General features: G+C 41.7%; 1 protein-coding gene across 5 annotated transcripts; it reads right to left on the reverse strand.

Moving 5' to 3' along the window:
* Positions 1–2020: 2020 nt before the first annotated feature.
* LOC110975065 (uncharacterized) lies at positions 2021–16290 on the reverse strand. Of its 5 annotated transcripts, XM_022227203.2 has the most exons (13): positions 16135–16290; positions 15339–15384; positions 11270–11330; positions 10302–10444; positions 9852–9979; positions 9188–9433; positions 8385–8693; positions 7463–7597; positions 6821–7079; positions 6299–6397; positions 5977–6047; positions 5022–5135; positions 2021–4496 (listed from the first exon to the last, which is right to left on the reverse strand). In XM_022227203.2, the coding sequence occupies exons 3-12, from the start codon at positions 11284–11286 to the stop codon at positions 5091–5093; spliced, it is 1452 nt and encodes a 483-aa protein (XP_022082895.2). In that variant the 5' UTR covers positions 11287–11330; positions 15339–15384; positions 16135–16290; the 3' UTR covers positions 2021–4496; positions 5022–5090. The 5 variants fall into 5 exon arrangements, with proteins under 5 accessions (XP_022082895.2, XP_022082876.2, XP_022082885.2 ...); XM_022227184.2 differs by lacking the exon at positions 16135–16290 and having other exon boundaries at positions 15339–15566; XM_022227193.2 differs by lacking the exons at positions 15339–15384; positions 16135–16290 and adding an exon at positions 15044–15313.
* Between the last annotated feature and the right edge of the window lie 19 nt (positions 16291–16309).

Raw genomic sequence — 16309 nt, forward strand, 5'->3', positions numbered from 1 at the left:
ATCCCAAAATGCCTCTAAAGCTGCTTTTGATGAGGGAAAGGTCCAGGACAGTTACCATACAAAAATGAGATTGATAAGCCACTGGTTTGACTTACTCTGACCAATTCATCGAGTGGTTCCGCTTGCAAATACTGTTCCCGTGACTTGGGTTCTTGAGTCTTGCATTCACTGGCACAATTTTAGCATAGCTCACGGCTGAAAGAGAGGGTTAGTTTACCTTGAGTGAACATGACATGCTAATTGTCCCTGATTTCTTGCTTGCTTCAGTCTTGGTGTCAAATTACCTGTTGAAGGAACAAGAATGATTTGTAATTAACAAACAGTAATGCTCTGCCAAACCCATGCCCAAATCCACACCTTTAATTTGGACCATAATCAAGATTTGTCTTGTTTTAGCCACCGACCTTTACCCTTCACCTGTCAGGCTCAAATACAGTACGGCTTGTTTGGATTGCCAAAAATATGTACATTTGAAGTTCTTATGCAAAGAAAGTATTTCCTGCCATGACAAAGTTTCTCTTTAGCCTAAGTGACCCTGACCTTAATCATTTGGTAACAGTTATCATAGTGCTATTCACTACGATTTCCCATTATTATTACCCGCTAAAATGACTCTGAAACATTCCAAATACCACCTCATTACTCTGGGTAATCAGCCTAGAATCATACTGCTGTTTGATGCAACCATTTCGGCGCAAAGCACCTAAAATCAACCACAATCTTGATTTATTCAGCCAATGATCGTATAGGAAAAATAGGAACTCGTATAATGTTGGACTTACTTAATTTGTAGAAAAGCAACGAGTGATATTAAAGTGCCTCGCCAAGACCAAAATGACTCGGTTATAGCCTACCGTAGCAAACTCACCTTCGATTGCAGGAACAAGCCGGCTATCCTGCCAGGTCTCCATGCCCGCGAAAAAAATGACGATTCATACTTGCGCAAGGTGCGCCACATGGTTCCCGACTCCTATGTACGGTGTATAGTCTTCAGGCCTCATTCGTTTTAACGCGTTCCAGAGGAGTCCGTCGACTGCCGGACGAGGGTCGCTGATGATTCGATTGGGACGGGTTCTCACAGAACAATATTTTCTTCGCGTCTTGAAGAAACCTACTAACGTCGCAGAAAACAGAAAGGGAAGGGGGAACCTTAACTTTGAAAGACATTTGGTCCATCCACTGTGTGACTGTCACCACATTCCCTGAGACAGTAGGCCCCTCATCGCTATTGAGTCACAGGAAAGCCACAGACCCGGACGTCTGGGTGCACCCTCGTATTAAGGCCAGTATTATGTCCGCCTAGCTCATTAATAAAAGTTATAGACTCAAAATATTTTATATTAGAGGGCCCTGAGGGCATGGAACTGAGGGAATTGAAGAAATTTGACACTGAACCCCTGGTCCGGGACTCAGGGCTTCCAATTCTGAGCAATTTAGATGCAATCGGGTGCGACTCAGAATGGCACTATTTGAGCCATTTTGCAGACGGGGGATGCATTTTCAAATTGGCTACTTTCCCGGGCAGTGAAATTTCCTTCATTTTAGGGGTGGTTTGCTTTGGGTGAGAATTTCTCAAAAATTCATTGGTCAACCCATTTAGAATTTAAAGGAAAATGAAAGAGGACATGTGGAACATCATTTTTCTGTGCAGCCTGAACACCTGTGAGAGTTGTGAGTATTTTTAAAATATTTGTCACGTATGGGGATTATATCACTGCTGTCTATGAGATTTTATTTTTAGGGGTGCACCCTCTTGCGCGGCAGGTGCCCACGAGCAGTATATACACTGACTGACAGGTGTCTAAAAACGTTTCAAAAATTTACGAAGTACATGACGACGGTTTGCTAATCAACACTTACTCAAGCTTTGAATGTCGAAAACGCATAGACACAAAACCTATAACATGGCTCCCAGAGGAAGGGAGCAGCCGCTGGAATGACCCCATTGGCGGGAGGCGGCTGTCAGAAAGCCACCCCTTCAACAAAAAGGGCAAAGATTCACCATAATAGCAGAGTAATACACCAGTCATTTAATATAATATTTCATTTTTTATCGTTTTATCGATTCAGGCCAACATATCCCTTAAAATAAAGGCTATCACCCAAGACTAGACACAAAATACATGTAATCCAAATGCAGTCATTCAGATTTCTTCAGATCATGATTTCATTATAATCATTTAAATGTAAATTCACATGTTAAGATGTTACATAGAAGTTTTAGCTTTGATGTCAATCAAGCCTTGCTGTTGAAGACATGACTGATTTATAATTCTGTTTATTTTGACAACTAGATATACATAATTTCAACTTTCCTGATATGTACTATACGTACTATAATTGTATTGAGATGATTTGAGAGTTAATACAAATGTAGTAAAATCTATTTTTCAACAAAGTGTAGCTTTGTTTTAAAATTACATTTCAATTTAAACTATAACAAATATACATATAACAAAGTTAATAAGAATTTCTTTAAGATTTACTTTTTACCTTGGAAGATTACACATTGCCCTGCCAAGCCACGGAATCCAACTGCCACTACGAATTAGGAATTAGATACTTCATAAATAAACTTGCACTTTCTCCACCCATAGCTGTGGCACTGTTGGCTTCTTATCCTAGGCCAAGACTATTAACAGTTAATCATCTCAAGAGCAAAGGAGGAGATCAGTGAAGCACCCTATGTTTTGAAAAGACAGGGACCATGCATAACTCCCACCCCCAATTTTGTTTAAAGAGAAGGTGCAATAATCAAGATGCTGACAGCCAATGCAGAGTGTACATTTCTATTCAAGGAATGTCTTGAGCACTGCAAACAATTTTTGCTATTCACGGAAACATCGAGAATCAAATTTTCTGAGGAGTCGCAATGTTACTGAGGTGGGGCCAAAAACATGACACTTTCATCAAATACTTTTCATGGTTTTACTTACGGGACAGCAGAAAATGAAATGGCTCACAAACTTTGCCAACTTTTTGTGTCTTAAAAATACCCACAAAATTTCCCTCTGAGTTGACAGGGGCATGGCTACACCCCCCATATAGAAGTAGCATATACATTGGTTTTGTAATGGTCTTGTGGGGTCTTGTGATTGTCTGCAGAGGTTGCAACTCCAACACCAATAAACAGCATTTTCTAGTGTTCAAACCAACCCATACCTATCCACTCCCTCACTCACCTCTGAATTTGAGGCAAAGGTAATAGCAACCTCCCCCACCCAACAACTTGCAAACTGGATCCATGAATCACAAACAAGAGGCCTGTGACATTTATTTCACACAGATGCAGGGATGGGATCAGTGATCCCAAACCTAGACCAACCAGGCTTTTCTGGATTATGCTTCAATGGATCCGCCATGTGTGTTTGCAGGATCAAAGATGGCACTCAGTCTATAAAGTGTTGGAGCATCGGTGAGCATGTGTGACAGTACTTCCTCCTAGATCTTTCAAAATATATTTTGAAATATAAAATGATGTGACAACATTTTTGGCTACTTTGGCCATTTTTTTAACAAATGCTTTCGTAATCTATATATTTTCATTTAGATTTGTATCCGGGGAGACATATCCCCCCCCCCCCGATTAACGCCCATGCATAGTACATTACAAACATGCCCCTGCTTACCCGACTGTGTAGTAGCAACATAACATTAAAGTCAAGCAGGTCAAGTGAATTTAGAAGGTTCAAAGCTACACAAACCATATACAAAACCCCAGCCCTCTGAACAATGTCGTAAACAATGTGTGACTCTCACACACATGTACACAAGGCCTATACGCAGAGTCTGCCAACACAGTCAACGTTGCGTACATTGCCAAATCCCGATGCAACAAGTTTGACCCATGGATGTACACTGTATACTCTGTTGCAATCTGCAAATCTTTCAGCTCTATGTAGACTTTGAAACACCGCCCTCAATCGACACTATTTGCAAATTACAGCTCGCAACGAAAACTGGCCCTGAAACTCAGTGGGTTGTTCAGCTTCAGTGTCTTGAGATGAGCATATCATGGCTCCGGTAGCAACATTTTCGGAGGCAGTATGTACCATTGGTGTTTGTCAACATTTCTCACCAAACTTTGGCAAATAAAAATTCATGAGTTGTTCTTTCTTTTGCAATTTACTTCCTATTGATGCATACAAGAATATGACCTTATAATTGTTAAGCTCTGAACAAACTATACAGAACCCTGCTGTCATGAGTTTGCGCATGTGCAAATGCAGACTTTACAAATTTCTGGTAATGTGGAAGTATGGATTCAGTTATCAGCATGTTTCATAAAATTTGTTTTCACGGCTGTGATAGGATGGGGGCCTATTCACCAACCAGTCACTCTGAATCGAAAAACCCAGACATATCAGTGTCGTCCCACTCTGCCCTGGGTGGTTCGCAGGGCCTGGGGTTCTCATCTGGCAGTGTCTGCACTCCAATAGAGGCCTCATCCAGACCCTCGTCGTCCATGACGGCTGGGACACTGTCCAGTTCCTTCTCTGTGCGAAGAAAACAAAACCAAAAAAAGGCCGTCATTCTCAACGGGTATGACTCGTTTGAATTCACTCATGAGAACTTTTGACAAACAAGAAGTCCCCACATGGCTAACTGACAACTGAGCTGACATTCTGAAGTGAGGGACTTACTTCCAAATTTCACTTCACTTCGGAGGAAATTTTCACTTCATTTCACTAATTTGTTGTATTATGAGTTAGATATAACACAAAAAAAGATGCCTAATTTTCAAATAACTGATACCTGCTATAAAGTGTTGAATGATCGGTAATTGGTCATTTGCTGAGACCAGAGAGCACAACGTGGCCACTGGACTTTACAGTTTGGACAGCCAAATTTCTGATATCAAAACACCTGTTTTTATAGCAACCGGCACGATAAGAATCTTTTAAGATATCCAATAAGTTATGTTCCCTAAAAGAACCATATTTCAGTTGGGCAGTGGGGCCAAAGTTTGTTTATGGGGGTACATGCATCCCCCAGCCCCGGCCACGTTGTTGGTCACTTACCGAGGTAATTCTCCAAGGTCTTAGCTGCCGACCTCTCAGGATCCTCCAAAACACCCTCAATGAATTGTTTTAGTCTTTCATGTGTTTTGGCGGTATCCTCGCCCTGGGTGTACGCTGAAAAAAGGAACCCATGCAGCAGTGTTAAAAAAAAGGAATTGCAGTGCACCAGCTGAAAATACAGGCAATACCACTTCAGTCTTTGTCTTGCTATTTTTCAGGGTGTCCTTGGCCTGTCTGTTTTTTCAATGCAGATGTCCACAGTCATGAGCAGCAACAGGCTTGTTGGAAGCTATAATCCATACAGAAAATCCTTCAGTTGGATTTCACACAAATCCAAATGGGCAATGAAGGGTGGTGAACTTTTCAGCGGAGGAAAAAGGGGTTTCCCCTGAGTTTATCAAACACATCAGAGACACAGACGATTTGTGGAAAATACAGAACGTAAGACTGTACATGTACAAGGAAAACAACTGAAGTTCGTTAGGGAAAAAGGGGGGGTTCCCCTGAGTTTGTACAGTTCCAAGGCTGTAAAAAATAGAATGGTCCATAAAAGAACGGGAATTTTCCAATGAGAGGGAGAGCACAGGTTTCTCATTTTAAAGTTTGTGCATCACAGAAAGACCATCCATGAAAGCAGTGTGGCCTTTTCTTCAGCTTATTTCATATCAAAATTGACCTGTCACTTGCATCGAGACATGCATAAAAAATACCATAATGAGAATTTCTCAACTTCTTTTGCCTCTTCCATCCTCCTCAGTGTTCTGTCCAAAAGAGCACCCACAAGTTGTTGCAACAGTGGCATAACTGGGGTGAAGTTTCTGAAGGGGTACTGTGAGGGTGCACAACTTTGGTTCAAGGGAACTGTCGTTTATACACAGGCCATGTGCATTTCAAGATTTCAAAGGTGGGAGAGGGGCATAGTTATTCCACCATTGTGACAACAACAGATCTTTACCTTAGGCCCCTGCAGGATAGAAATCAATGCATGCATAACGCCGTCCACATCCGGAGCAAGTTGATTCACTCCTGTTGAATGAAAAGCAGAACAACAGCTTTACTAAAAATACATTTTAATACATACTTTCAGGAAAATCACCTCTTGGGCAAGTTGGCCAGGCTGAAGATTCTGAATGGAATACATAAATGGCTTTAATGGTATCATGTTTTTGTTGAGTTCTTAAAGATGATACCAACAGTGTACCTTGAAGAAATACTAGCATTGTCAAATGCCCACACTAAATATTACGATGGCATACTGGAATGCTGGTGAATCTTACCCTCCAAGTCCACACGCACTCTCCTCATGGCACATCCAAAATCAACAAGAACTGGGTTTACCAGGCTATTTCTGCAGGGCTCCCCAATGATATTGTCCACTGTTGAAACAAAGCAAAAAACAAACAATCCATCAAGTGTGTTGGTGACGGTATGTCGCCACCGGCCTTCAAGTGAATTCAATTTCAGATCAGGTGAAAATCACAAACCACCCATGTGATGTATTTGCGGGGTTATTATTTGGGAAAATGATGGTCACTGTGCCACTGGGAGCTGCCATATTGTAGAGAGTGATTTATTATGGTCATATGGCATGACGTCATCTTCGTATAATTACAAGTACATTATCAATGCGTGTACAAGTTGCAGCTACAAACAATACACCACACACACCCCTCCTGCAGGTTGTTTTCAAGAGTGTAGAAATGTGCCTACAGTGCCCGTACAGGCCCCCTACCTCACATACAGAAATGTACCTTATCGGATGATGCTTAAATAAAAAAAAAACGCCACCACATATTTACACTTGATATCGTTGTGGACGACGTCTTTGGCATGCAGGTAACAGACACCACAGCTCAGGGGCCGCACCATCTTCAAGGCCTCTCCCTGGCTTAGGACCCTATGAGTTACCATTTGCTCCAGAGTCTGGCCAGGGATGTATTTGGAGATTAACAGGACCTCACTGCCTGTCCGAACCACGCCACGAAGGTGCCCAATGTTGTTGTGCTCCAAATCAGACCACAGCAGAACCTCGTATAGGAAAAAATGCTCCAAGGGAACCTGGAGAAATGGGCCAACAATTCGCATTCACTCCTGAGTTGGGCCACATCTGAATGTCATAGCTGCATCTAGAGATAAAGTGCTACACGTGACTCTCCTCTTTTGCCATCCTTTAAAGCCTAAAATTCAAGCCTCACATAACTGTGTTGGAGTTGTAAAAATGATATTGTGTTGCATATTGACAGTTATTTAATATCAGTTGCTTAAGCAGTCCCATCAACTTATTCCAAGATATGGCTCAACTTGCCCCGTGTATGCCCAAGTCTCCCATACTAGAAGCATGCAAATATATAGTTGGATTTTTCTCAAAAATGGTACACATGGCCCATTCGCATGCTTGAATTGCCTTGAAAACATTATCAGTAATTGTATTTTTCACTTACACACTTCACAGCGTAATGTTTCTTTGACTGATTGTCTTCAATGAGGAAGACTTTTGAAAATGCTCCTTCGCCAATCTGTTCCAACTTCAGGAACTGGTCATCCTCTATGTAATGCCCATTCTCGGCAATCAAGCCCTACAGCCAAATTTAAGGGTAAATGAAGACTGTCAATTACAATACAAGTCAATCAATTCACTTTAATTGATAGAGCCCTTGGCAGATCAAAGGGGGTAGGGTAGTAAAGGTGGCTACATGGTCCCCCAAAAGGGGCAATTTTTTTTTTTAGATATCATGACACAAAGATAATTTTGGGGGGTGGGGGGTCTTTCATCTCTTTCCCTGCCAGATGAGTGGAAAAGCCCCAAAACTGAACCTCATCCCTCAGAAAAGCCATGAAAAATTCACACATACTTCTACCCCCCCCACCCCCATTGGGTCCCCTGCAAATATGGTCTATTAATAAAACATAACTGATCTGAATTCAAGAAATGAATAAATTCTGAGTTATGAGACTTACAGTATGAATTTTCACCCTATGTACTTAAACTTTTACAGGACTTTCCAAAAAACAGAAATAAAGGAACCTAAAGGGCAAAGAATGGAGAAGATCACATTGAATGGGTACTCTGTGATCATTTTGCCATACAGTTCAAATCTATTTTGAGTTGCATGAATCAATGGGATGGATAGCCCACTTGGAGTCTACTATTGCCTTACCATGTCCAAATATTAAAAAGGGCGATTTGTAGAGTCCAACTTTCTCAGACTACCAAAATATGTGAAAGTGATCAGGCACAATCACATGTGACCACCTTCCTGTCTTTGGCCAAGTCCAATTTTTATGGGGGTGCTTTTATAAAAATCTTCCTCTGACGGGGCTATGCCACAAAGGGGCGCTACAAAGCTAAGGATAAAAACTTACCTCATCCATCAACACTCCGTCCTGCACCTCTGCCAGAATTGCAGGATCTAGGTCTCTCTCGTGATCAATCCGCCTGGCAGCTTCATTCAGCTGCCCACAATCTCCCTGCATCACACCTACAGCTGCTGACCGGTCAGGTCTGACCACTCCACCTTCGGGCAACCATGACTCCAATGGCAAAGGGGGGTTCTGATCTTCCAGGAAGCTCTGAAATGGGGGGTTCCGTGCCCCCTGAAAATTTCGACCCTGGTCCAATTCTGGAGAGGGCTCAAATTCTTCTTCAAGCGCTGCTCCGACCATGTTTGGAGCCTGCCAAGAAAATGAGTTTATTTTCACAAATTGGTTTACATGATAGCACTGACAATTATAACAGTTGAGCTGCAATAATCTGATCTGTTTAAGAATGAGATGATATTAAATACCTTTGAGACTTTAAGTTAAGTTGATTAATTTAACAGTAATTCTCCACATAATCACAGACCTCCCCTCCCTTCAAACCGCGGAGCACAATCTAACACCCAGGAGACTCAAAGTTATAGCTGTTAACAGTGTTCACCCAACATCACTCAAATCTTTTAGCAATTGGGAAACATGAGGTAATTAAAATTGAAACTATGGCCGAAAATCTGAATCAATATTACACACATGAAATCCATCGTTTTAAAAAATTGTCATCTCTTCCCCCTACTTGAATGGAAAAGCAAACTGATCACCCACTACATGCACGGCAGATCAAAATCTAGATTGGTGTTGAAAAAAATAGCACAATTCATGGCAGAAAATAATAAAAAGAGCATCATCACCTGCATGCCGTTTTCAGTCGGTTGGCCAGCTGCTTCATCCCCTGACCCAAGCTCGGCTTCTGCAGAGTCACTTTCTCCCTCTTCTGCAGTCTTCTTTTTCGTCTTATTTTCAGAAGGCCTATCACAGTCCAGCTTCTTCTTGTCCGCACCAGACGGAGGGCACCGACTTCCATCTCCATCGTCACCGCCTCCACCGGAGGATTTGGGCACTTGCGTTGGAGGACTGGTCTGACCTGATCTCGGAGTCTCCAAAAGGACAGAAAAAAAACCAGAAAAATCCGTATGAAATAAAAAGTAGTTCTGAGGGAGACACTGTCTGCCCCTGTAACTTTTGCAAGTTGTAAAATGCAACATTTGAAGCTACTGCAGGACAAAGAAGTCCACTATCCCATTGTTCAGCGATCACAAGCACACGACCTTTCATAAGATGAGACAGGATCGGTACACTCATCACGTACAAATGTAACAGTGGCTTTGAATATGCAGACAATATGACAGCATTAAGCCTACTGGCATGCACCGTCTTGAGTGAATATTTTTGACTGTGGAATGGGCTCATTGCTAAGGAGGCAGGGATGCTGGAGGAACCGTGCCCCTTGGCAAGCAGTTGCCATCCCCCCATTAGCAAGAACAATATTGAAAAAACTTGATTATGAAAAATCACCTGGCAGTCCTGTCCCCTGCTGCCTTTGTTGGCTGAACTGAACTCCTTGCCGCTACCATGACTTCCACTTTCATTATCTTTTGCACTGAAAACTTCCAAATTGTGATCCCAAAGACGACATGCCGGCACTGAAACAGTACAGGATAGGGAAGAGCCCTGATCTCATTAGTATTTTTCTATTTTTGCTTGTACATTGAAATCTTGAAAATGGAGAATTCAGTAATTGGATATAGAATTTGAAAGTGAAGTTTGAAAAAAGGGGGAGTCAAGTACTTGCTCCAACTACTAGAATTCCAAAACTTAGTCTCCTATGTATCTGTTTTAGGATGTCTTTGATACTTGCTAACTGGCCAGTTAACTGTATTTGACAACTGTGCCAATTACAGAATGTCCGAATTACACTGTCAGATTACAAAATGTTTCAATTGTGATACTTATAAAAGTTTATACATAGGTCAGACAATGCTCCATCCATCACAAGTAGCACACGCTTCAACAGCTCCCTAAATTGCTTTTCACTGGACGCAGTCACCAAGCAACTAGCTCCATTGCTGTCCGTGCCAGTGTCTGCAGGCTGACTGGGCTCCTTGTATCTGCAGATAAACAACACAATTGTGTTGTGGTATGCATAAAACTGTTCCTCTCTAGGGATAGGAAAGTGGAGCCGAGAACGAGGGTATGCAGATGGGGGGGGGGTTGCCAATAGAGGCCATGTTCCCAACCCCTCTCCCTCAAAAAAAAAAATGGAACCAATGTTTTTATTAACAGTCCCAAATCCTCCAATATCAATACGATTTTACATACACCTAAGGGGTTAGGGTTAATAATGAGATAAAGATGACATTTTTGGGAGGCCTTTAACAAGTTTATCCAGTGAAAAGCCTGAAATGATTCTTTGAGAGAAAAATGTTCATCCAAATCAAGTCATTAAAATGACCATAGTGGCTAATTAGCTGAAATAAATCAAAAGATGCGTGTCTGTTCGTGAAATAAAAATACACTTTTTTTCTACTTTCTGGCCCTTCTGCATGTCCAATGTATTTTTTCCATAGAGGGGCCAGTGGGAATGTAACTAAGATGTGTGCCTCTTTGTGAATATGATAATCTTAGTTGACCTACTTTTTGGCCTTTCCAGTCAATACTTTCCATACATGAACGAGGGGTAGTCAGATTTGTGTCTCTTTGCGAAAATGCAAAATGCAGTATTCAAAAATTTTCCCCTTACATCACAAGTGCAATCAAATCAAGAAAAAAATGCCAATTTGACATGTATGGCTCATCGTGAAAACGGTGACCATATATCGCCCAAGCAGTCACAAACACTCCATTTTTAAATAAAAATTGTCACGCACATTTAAGGGGAGAGGGTTAATGATAGCATTAATTCTGCATTAAAGTTGGGAAAAAGGAATTTTTACCTCACAGAAGTACTCATTCTATGATATATCCAGTGTGGCCAGGATTTCTTCTACAATCATCCTGCACATCCACACACAACCAAAGGAAAGAGACTGGTTTATTTAGTGCTTCAAGGATTTTTATTAATGGGGAAAGTGATATTAGTATACCATGGATACCATGGCTACCAAATGACAAAAACCAGATGCTGTATCTGGGACTGGGGTTACTGTCAGGGGTCAAGGGTTCAACTAAATTACATGTACTACTTTGTGGAAAAAAGTAGACATGTTAGTGAATGGCACTAAATGTATCATGTAATATGGACGTGGTAGTGCTGAACAAAAAAGGACACTGGAAATACATTAAGATTGCAATTGAAACTGTGCGAACCTCATTTTTGATTCCAAAAGAAGTCAGCAGCTTTTTCAAAAAAAAGTAAACAAAGATCTCAAAGCCATATTTAACTGGGTGTTAATTTTCTTCTCTAAAGGAGAAAAATGTCTCGTAAATCTGGCATGATGTTCAATATGGCTGCACCTGTCAGTTTTTTGCCAACACCTCCAGTGGCATAGTTAGGATTTCCTTGTGGGGGGGGGCACCAGCATCTTGTGGGAGACATCAGCTTTCCGTGGTGTGGTTTTTTGGGGCAATCTTTTGTGAGGCTTGTTCAATATCCATTTACCTGTTTTTTAGTGGGGAAGGGGCACCTGAGGGGCGCGCACCGGGAATTGGTGGGTGGGGGGTACATCCCCACTTGGCTACGCCCCGCCAGCACACTTCTGAATCTGTAAAATTAAAGTCTACTTTAACTTGTTGGTGACTGTTTATCAAACTCTTTGCACCATCTTTGTGTTTTGTCTCTATAATTAATCTTTGCCATTCCCAATTTCAATTTTTAATCCATTCACCCTTCTGATTTCCCTTCTATCAGTATTTATTTCTGTCTTAAAATTCCCTGGCCGTTTCATTTGCAAATCTCATGTTGTTCACTATCAACAGCACAAGGGGTTAAGGGTTGAACTCCATGGGATTTGTGTTTATTGTAGGAAGCTATCTAGTTTAGATGCACTTCACTGAATAAACACGAACGTTGCACATGAATCGGAACATATTCACTGCAGTGAACATACGAGGCACTAAGCATACATTTTGACCACGGACCAAAGCAGATTTGTTAAACTGTGGGAATATAATGTAAAAGTGGAGACACAGCCAACTTTTCCTTTGTATTCCTGTATCATGGATCTGCCATCGCCGTCTGTGAGATATCACAAAATGGCGAACTGGGAAATTCCATTTCTATTTTTAGACGAACACAAGCTAAAATAAAAAATAGTTCTGCTTCCGGGTTCCTAACTTGGCCTCAATTTATGGTGCGGCCCTAGATTTTTTTCAGAGCAAAATTTGGGAAAATGTGTGATTGGAAATAAAGAAAGGGAAAGATTGTCTATTATTATAATTTGAATGTGGTGGAAAAAGCTTCAACTGAAGTGTAATCTGTTTGTTTCACTTGAAGCAAGTGTCACACAATTCTGGCTGTTTTTAATTATTTTGCTCAGATGATGTACAGCTACCTACCCAGTTTTCAGGTTCTACTTGTCACAGGAAGCAGAACAATTTTTTTCTTCTTGCAAAAAGCCACCTGTATGCTTCAAACATAACATACACTACATAATTTGCATATGAATGGTATTCCATCAGCCCTGCCATGTGCTTTTCCAAGTATGTAAGGACTGTCTAATTCAGAGCGACCTGCATGTCTCCAGCATAACATCCAAAATAATTTACCTCTGTCTGATGACTGCCACAGTCTGGGCTTGGCAGAGTTGGGGGGGAATTTTCATTGTCATTTGTGGTATTGTCTTTTTTTTTAGTGCCTTGAAACCTAAGGAATTGGTGCTGTATAAGTTCTGTTCATCTTCTTATCACTGCTACTACAAGAGTTAGCAAATTACTGTTTCCCCTCAACCTAGTATAGACATATACAGTTTTATCTCATGATTTAATGGCTAGATACATGAAACTTGGCAGTATAGTATGGGTCTGACAACCTGAGACACTGTATACTACATCACAATATCTAGCATATCAGTCCCTTGTTGTTTGAAAGGAAACCAAAAGGAAATATGAAAATCCAACTTTTCATGAGCTGATAACTGGCTCTATTTTTGCTCTCTCTTAAAAAGGGATTTTAAGGTTTGGATGACAGCAATTATTTGGGTTTTTAGCTGGGCACCATGACACCGTGCCATAAATAGGGTGAAGATTACTTTAAATTTAAACAGCCATGACTGTACTTTGATCAAAAGAGGCCATGAGAAAGTTTTTCTTTGCTGGGCAAATCTGCAAGAAAACAGATTAAGGGCCCTTTGGCACAAATGAAAGGTATCAGAATTCTGTACAGTGAAAGATATTAAATGCGATAGTTTCCAATAAGCCATTTGCAAGTTAAATTTTAATAAACTCTGGTACACTTTTTATAGTTCTTTAAATTCACGTGAACATAACAATTTGAATTCGCCACACTATATCTCGTGATTCGTTTGCTCAGTTACACAAGACATGCCTTGAACCAATACACTGTTCTTAACCCTAACCCTCCTCAATCCTTCACCTGTTGGAGGATTGAGGAGGGTTAGGGTTAATGGATAAGAAGGGCACAGAGGAACTAGTCATTTCAGAGATGGTGGTCGCTATACAAAAGCTCGCCCCAAATCATGAGGTATAGTAACAGTGCCTTTAGTCTGAGGAATTCAAATTGTTACATTTATGAGCAATCAGATAACACAGTGTACCAGACTTTATTCAAATGTAACATGTAAATGGCTAATTGGACAGGCACAGTAAATGAGCAAGTACAAAAATTGGTCAATGACTCAGATTTCAGAGCATGCTTCATGCTTTTGAACAACTTCAAACCTGGCAAGTGCCTGGCGCTGCTTCATGTTAGCATTAACATGAAAGGTGAGCCTCCAGCACTCACCAGCTCTGCGTTTGACTAAGTAGGCCTACAGGGCCACCAAAACACTAGTGTCCGAGGACCATAGGACACTGAATCCTAAACTACCATATCACCCTACGGGACTTCTTATAAACTTGAAATAGACAAAGTCATGCTGTACTGGACAAAGGTACCACTACCTTTTGAAAAAGAGCAAGGCATTTCATTCCGGTATTGCACTAAGACTGTGTGTTTCACAAATGAGCTGTCCTGATGATATAACGACACCAAGGACTGGCTGATAACTGTTGGTGCTACAGTAGGCATTCCTTTGTTATGCCTAGGTTAAGTTACCAAGTCCACCTGATGTACTTGTAATGGGTGCTTACTGTGCGTGTACTATAGCCAATTTGGCCGCAAATACAAGGCACAATTTGCAAGATGATGAAGGCACCTGTACCTGCCCAAGAGGTTATACCACTTGATATGCATTACACATGCATGCACAATCATGTACACATCCACAAGTGACACAATAACTTCGATCAACAGAGGTAAAAATAATTGTAAATCACACAGCATAGGGCCCACTGCTTTCACTCCCTGGCACCAAACTTCCTTCATCCTCCAATTTTAATAAGATTCTACACACACCCTACAGTAGTGTATTGGGAAAGAGATCATCCATAGGTCTATAAATGAAAAATGGGCAGCCATTCATTTCCAATATAAAATATCCATTTTGCACCATCCTCGATTAATGTTGACAATATGGTATATTTGAACTAGCCCTGGTATCTGATGGGCCCATCCGTACAAAGGTCTTGGCTTATAATCCCACAGTACTCACAGATTTGTCCACCTTTTTGCCTGGCTTCGAGACTTTGCAACGACGAAGTTGGATCTGCTAGGTTACAGCAGCCGAAGGGCGTAGCCTTGATACTGAACTGTTTCAAATAACACGTATACTTGCATTGTAGCAAGGTCGAAAACGTCGAGTCAACAAAAGAGAAGACTGCCTGTAACGTTTCTGCGGAAAACCGTGTTACGGACAGCATAAATGACTCTGTACAGCCTAATGCCAAATTGGCTGATCAACACCCTACCAATATGACCAAGATGGCTGCCTGATACTAGCGGCCTACCTTGTCGTCATTGTCGTCCTAATTCAACTTCTGGGTGTTCTTCTGTCTGAATTTCAAAATATAGTGAAATTTCTTTCAGTAAAAAGTCCTGACAGTCCTGCCAGTAAGCTTGTGTTTATTCGTGGTTGACTTCAGAAACCAGAAAATTCACTGGCAGAAAATAAAACTGATGCGATGATGCAATTCCAATGACACAAAAAGATACACTGACTTTTCCCGCCAAAAAGCGCAAGCTACCAGTTGAACACGTGCCATGGCCAGAGCCGGCTCGGAAATAAGCCGAAGCCTCAGGAGCGACTTCCCACCATGAGTCATCGCCGGGCATACCGTACCTGGGTACGCAATGTACATGTACACTGCTGCGTCTGTGGTACGGTGGAAACGAATGGCTGTGTGCGCGTGATGTGTGCCTGTACTGGGAAGCCATGCCACCAGCTTATAAAATGGCTGCTTGTAGGCTGCATCCGAATAACTTGGCTATGGCTTGAAATTACACACAACGCTGTGGGAAATGTCTACGGCCGCCCATTAAGATGCCTGAGTAGCTCGTGCGTAATTTCAGGCCACAGCGAAGTATAAGTCACACGGCCGCACTCAAGCCGCAGCGGCGCAGCCCCAATCATACATACAGCCGGAATGTGGGTGCTTGAGGCGTAAAAGACGTTCTCTCGTCATCCAGCGCGCGCCCACACTATGCAGAACACTTGGAAGGGCAAAATGCAGCTCAACAGAAGGAGTTGCTGGCGTAACACTTTAAAGAAGTTAAGCAATTAAAAAAAGTTTAACAAAGGTCTACCTTTCCACAATCGCCTTTTCCGTGCGTTTATTTGTGGTTGACTTCAGAAACCAGGTAGAAGATTTACCCTAACAAAACAAAACTGATTAAGGCGCCGATTTTCCCGCCAAAAAGCGCGAATTGTGACGGAGTCGCATGACTCACGTGACTACCATTTCCAGGGTCAGGAAGGCCA

This window comes from Acanthaster planci, linkage group LG17 (assembly GCF_054643075.1).
Source record: "Acanthaster planci isolate LZ-2023a linkage group LG17, COTS_SCS, whole genome shotgun sequence".
NCBI classification, from domain to species: Eukaryota; Metazoa; Echinodermata; class Asteroidea; order Valvatida; family Acanthasteridae; genus Acanthaster; species Acanthaster planci.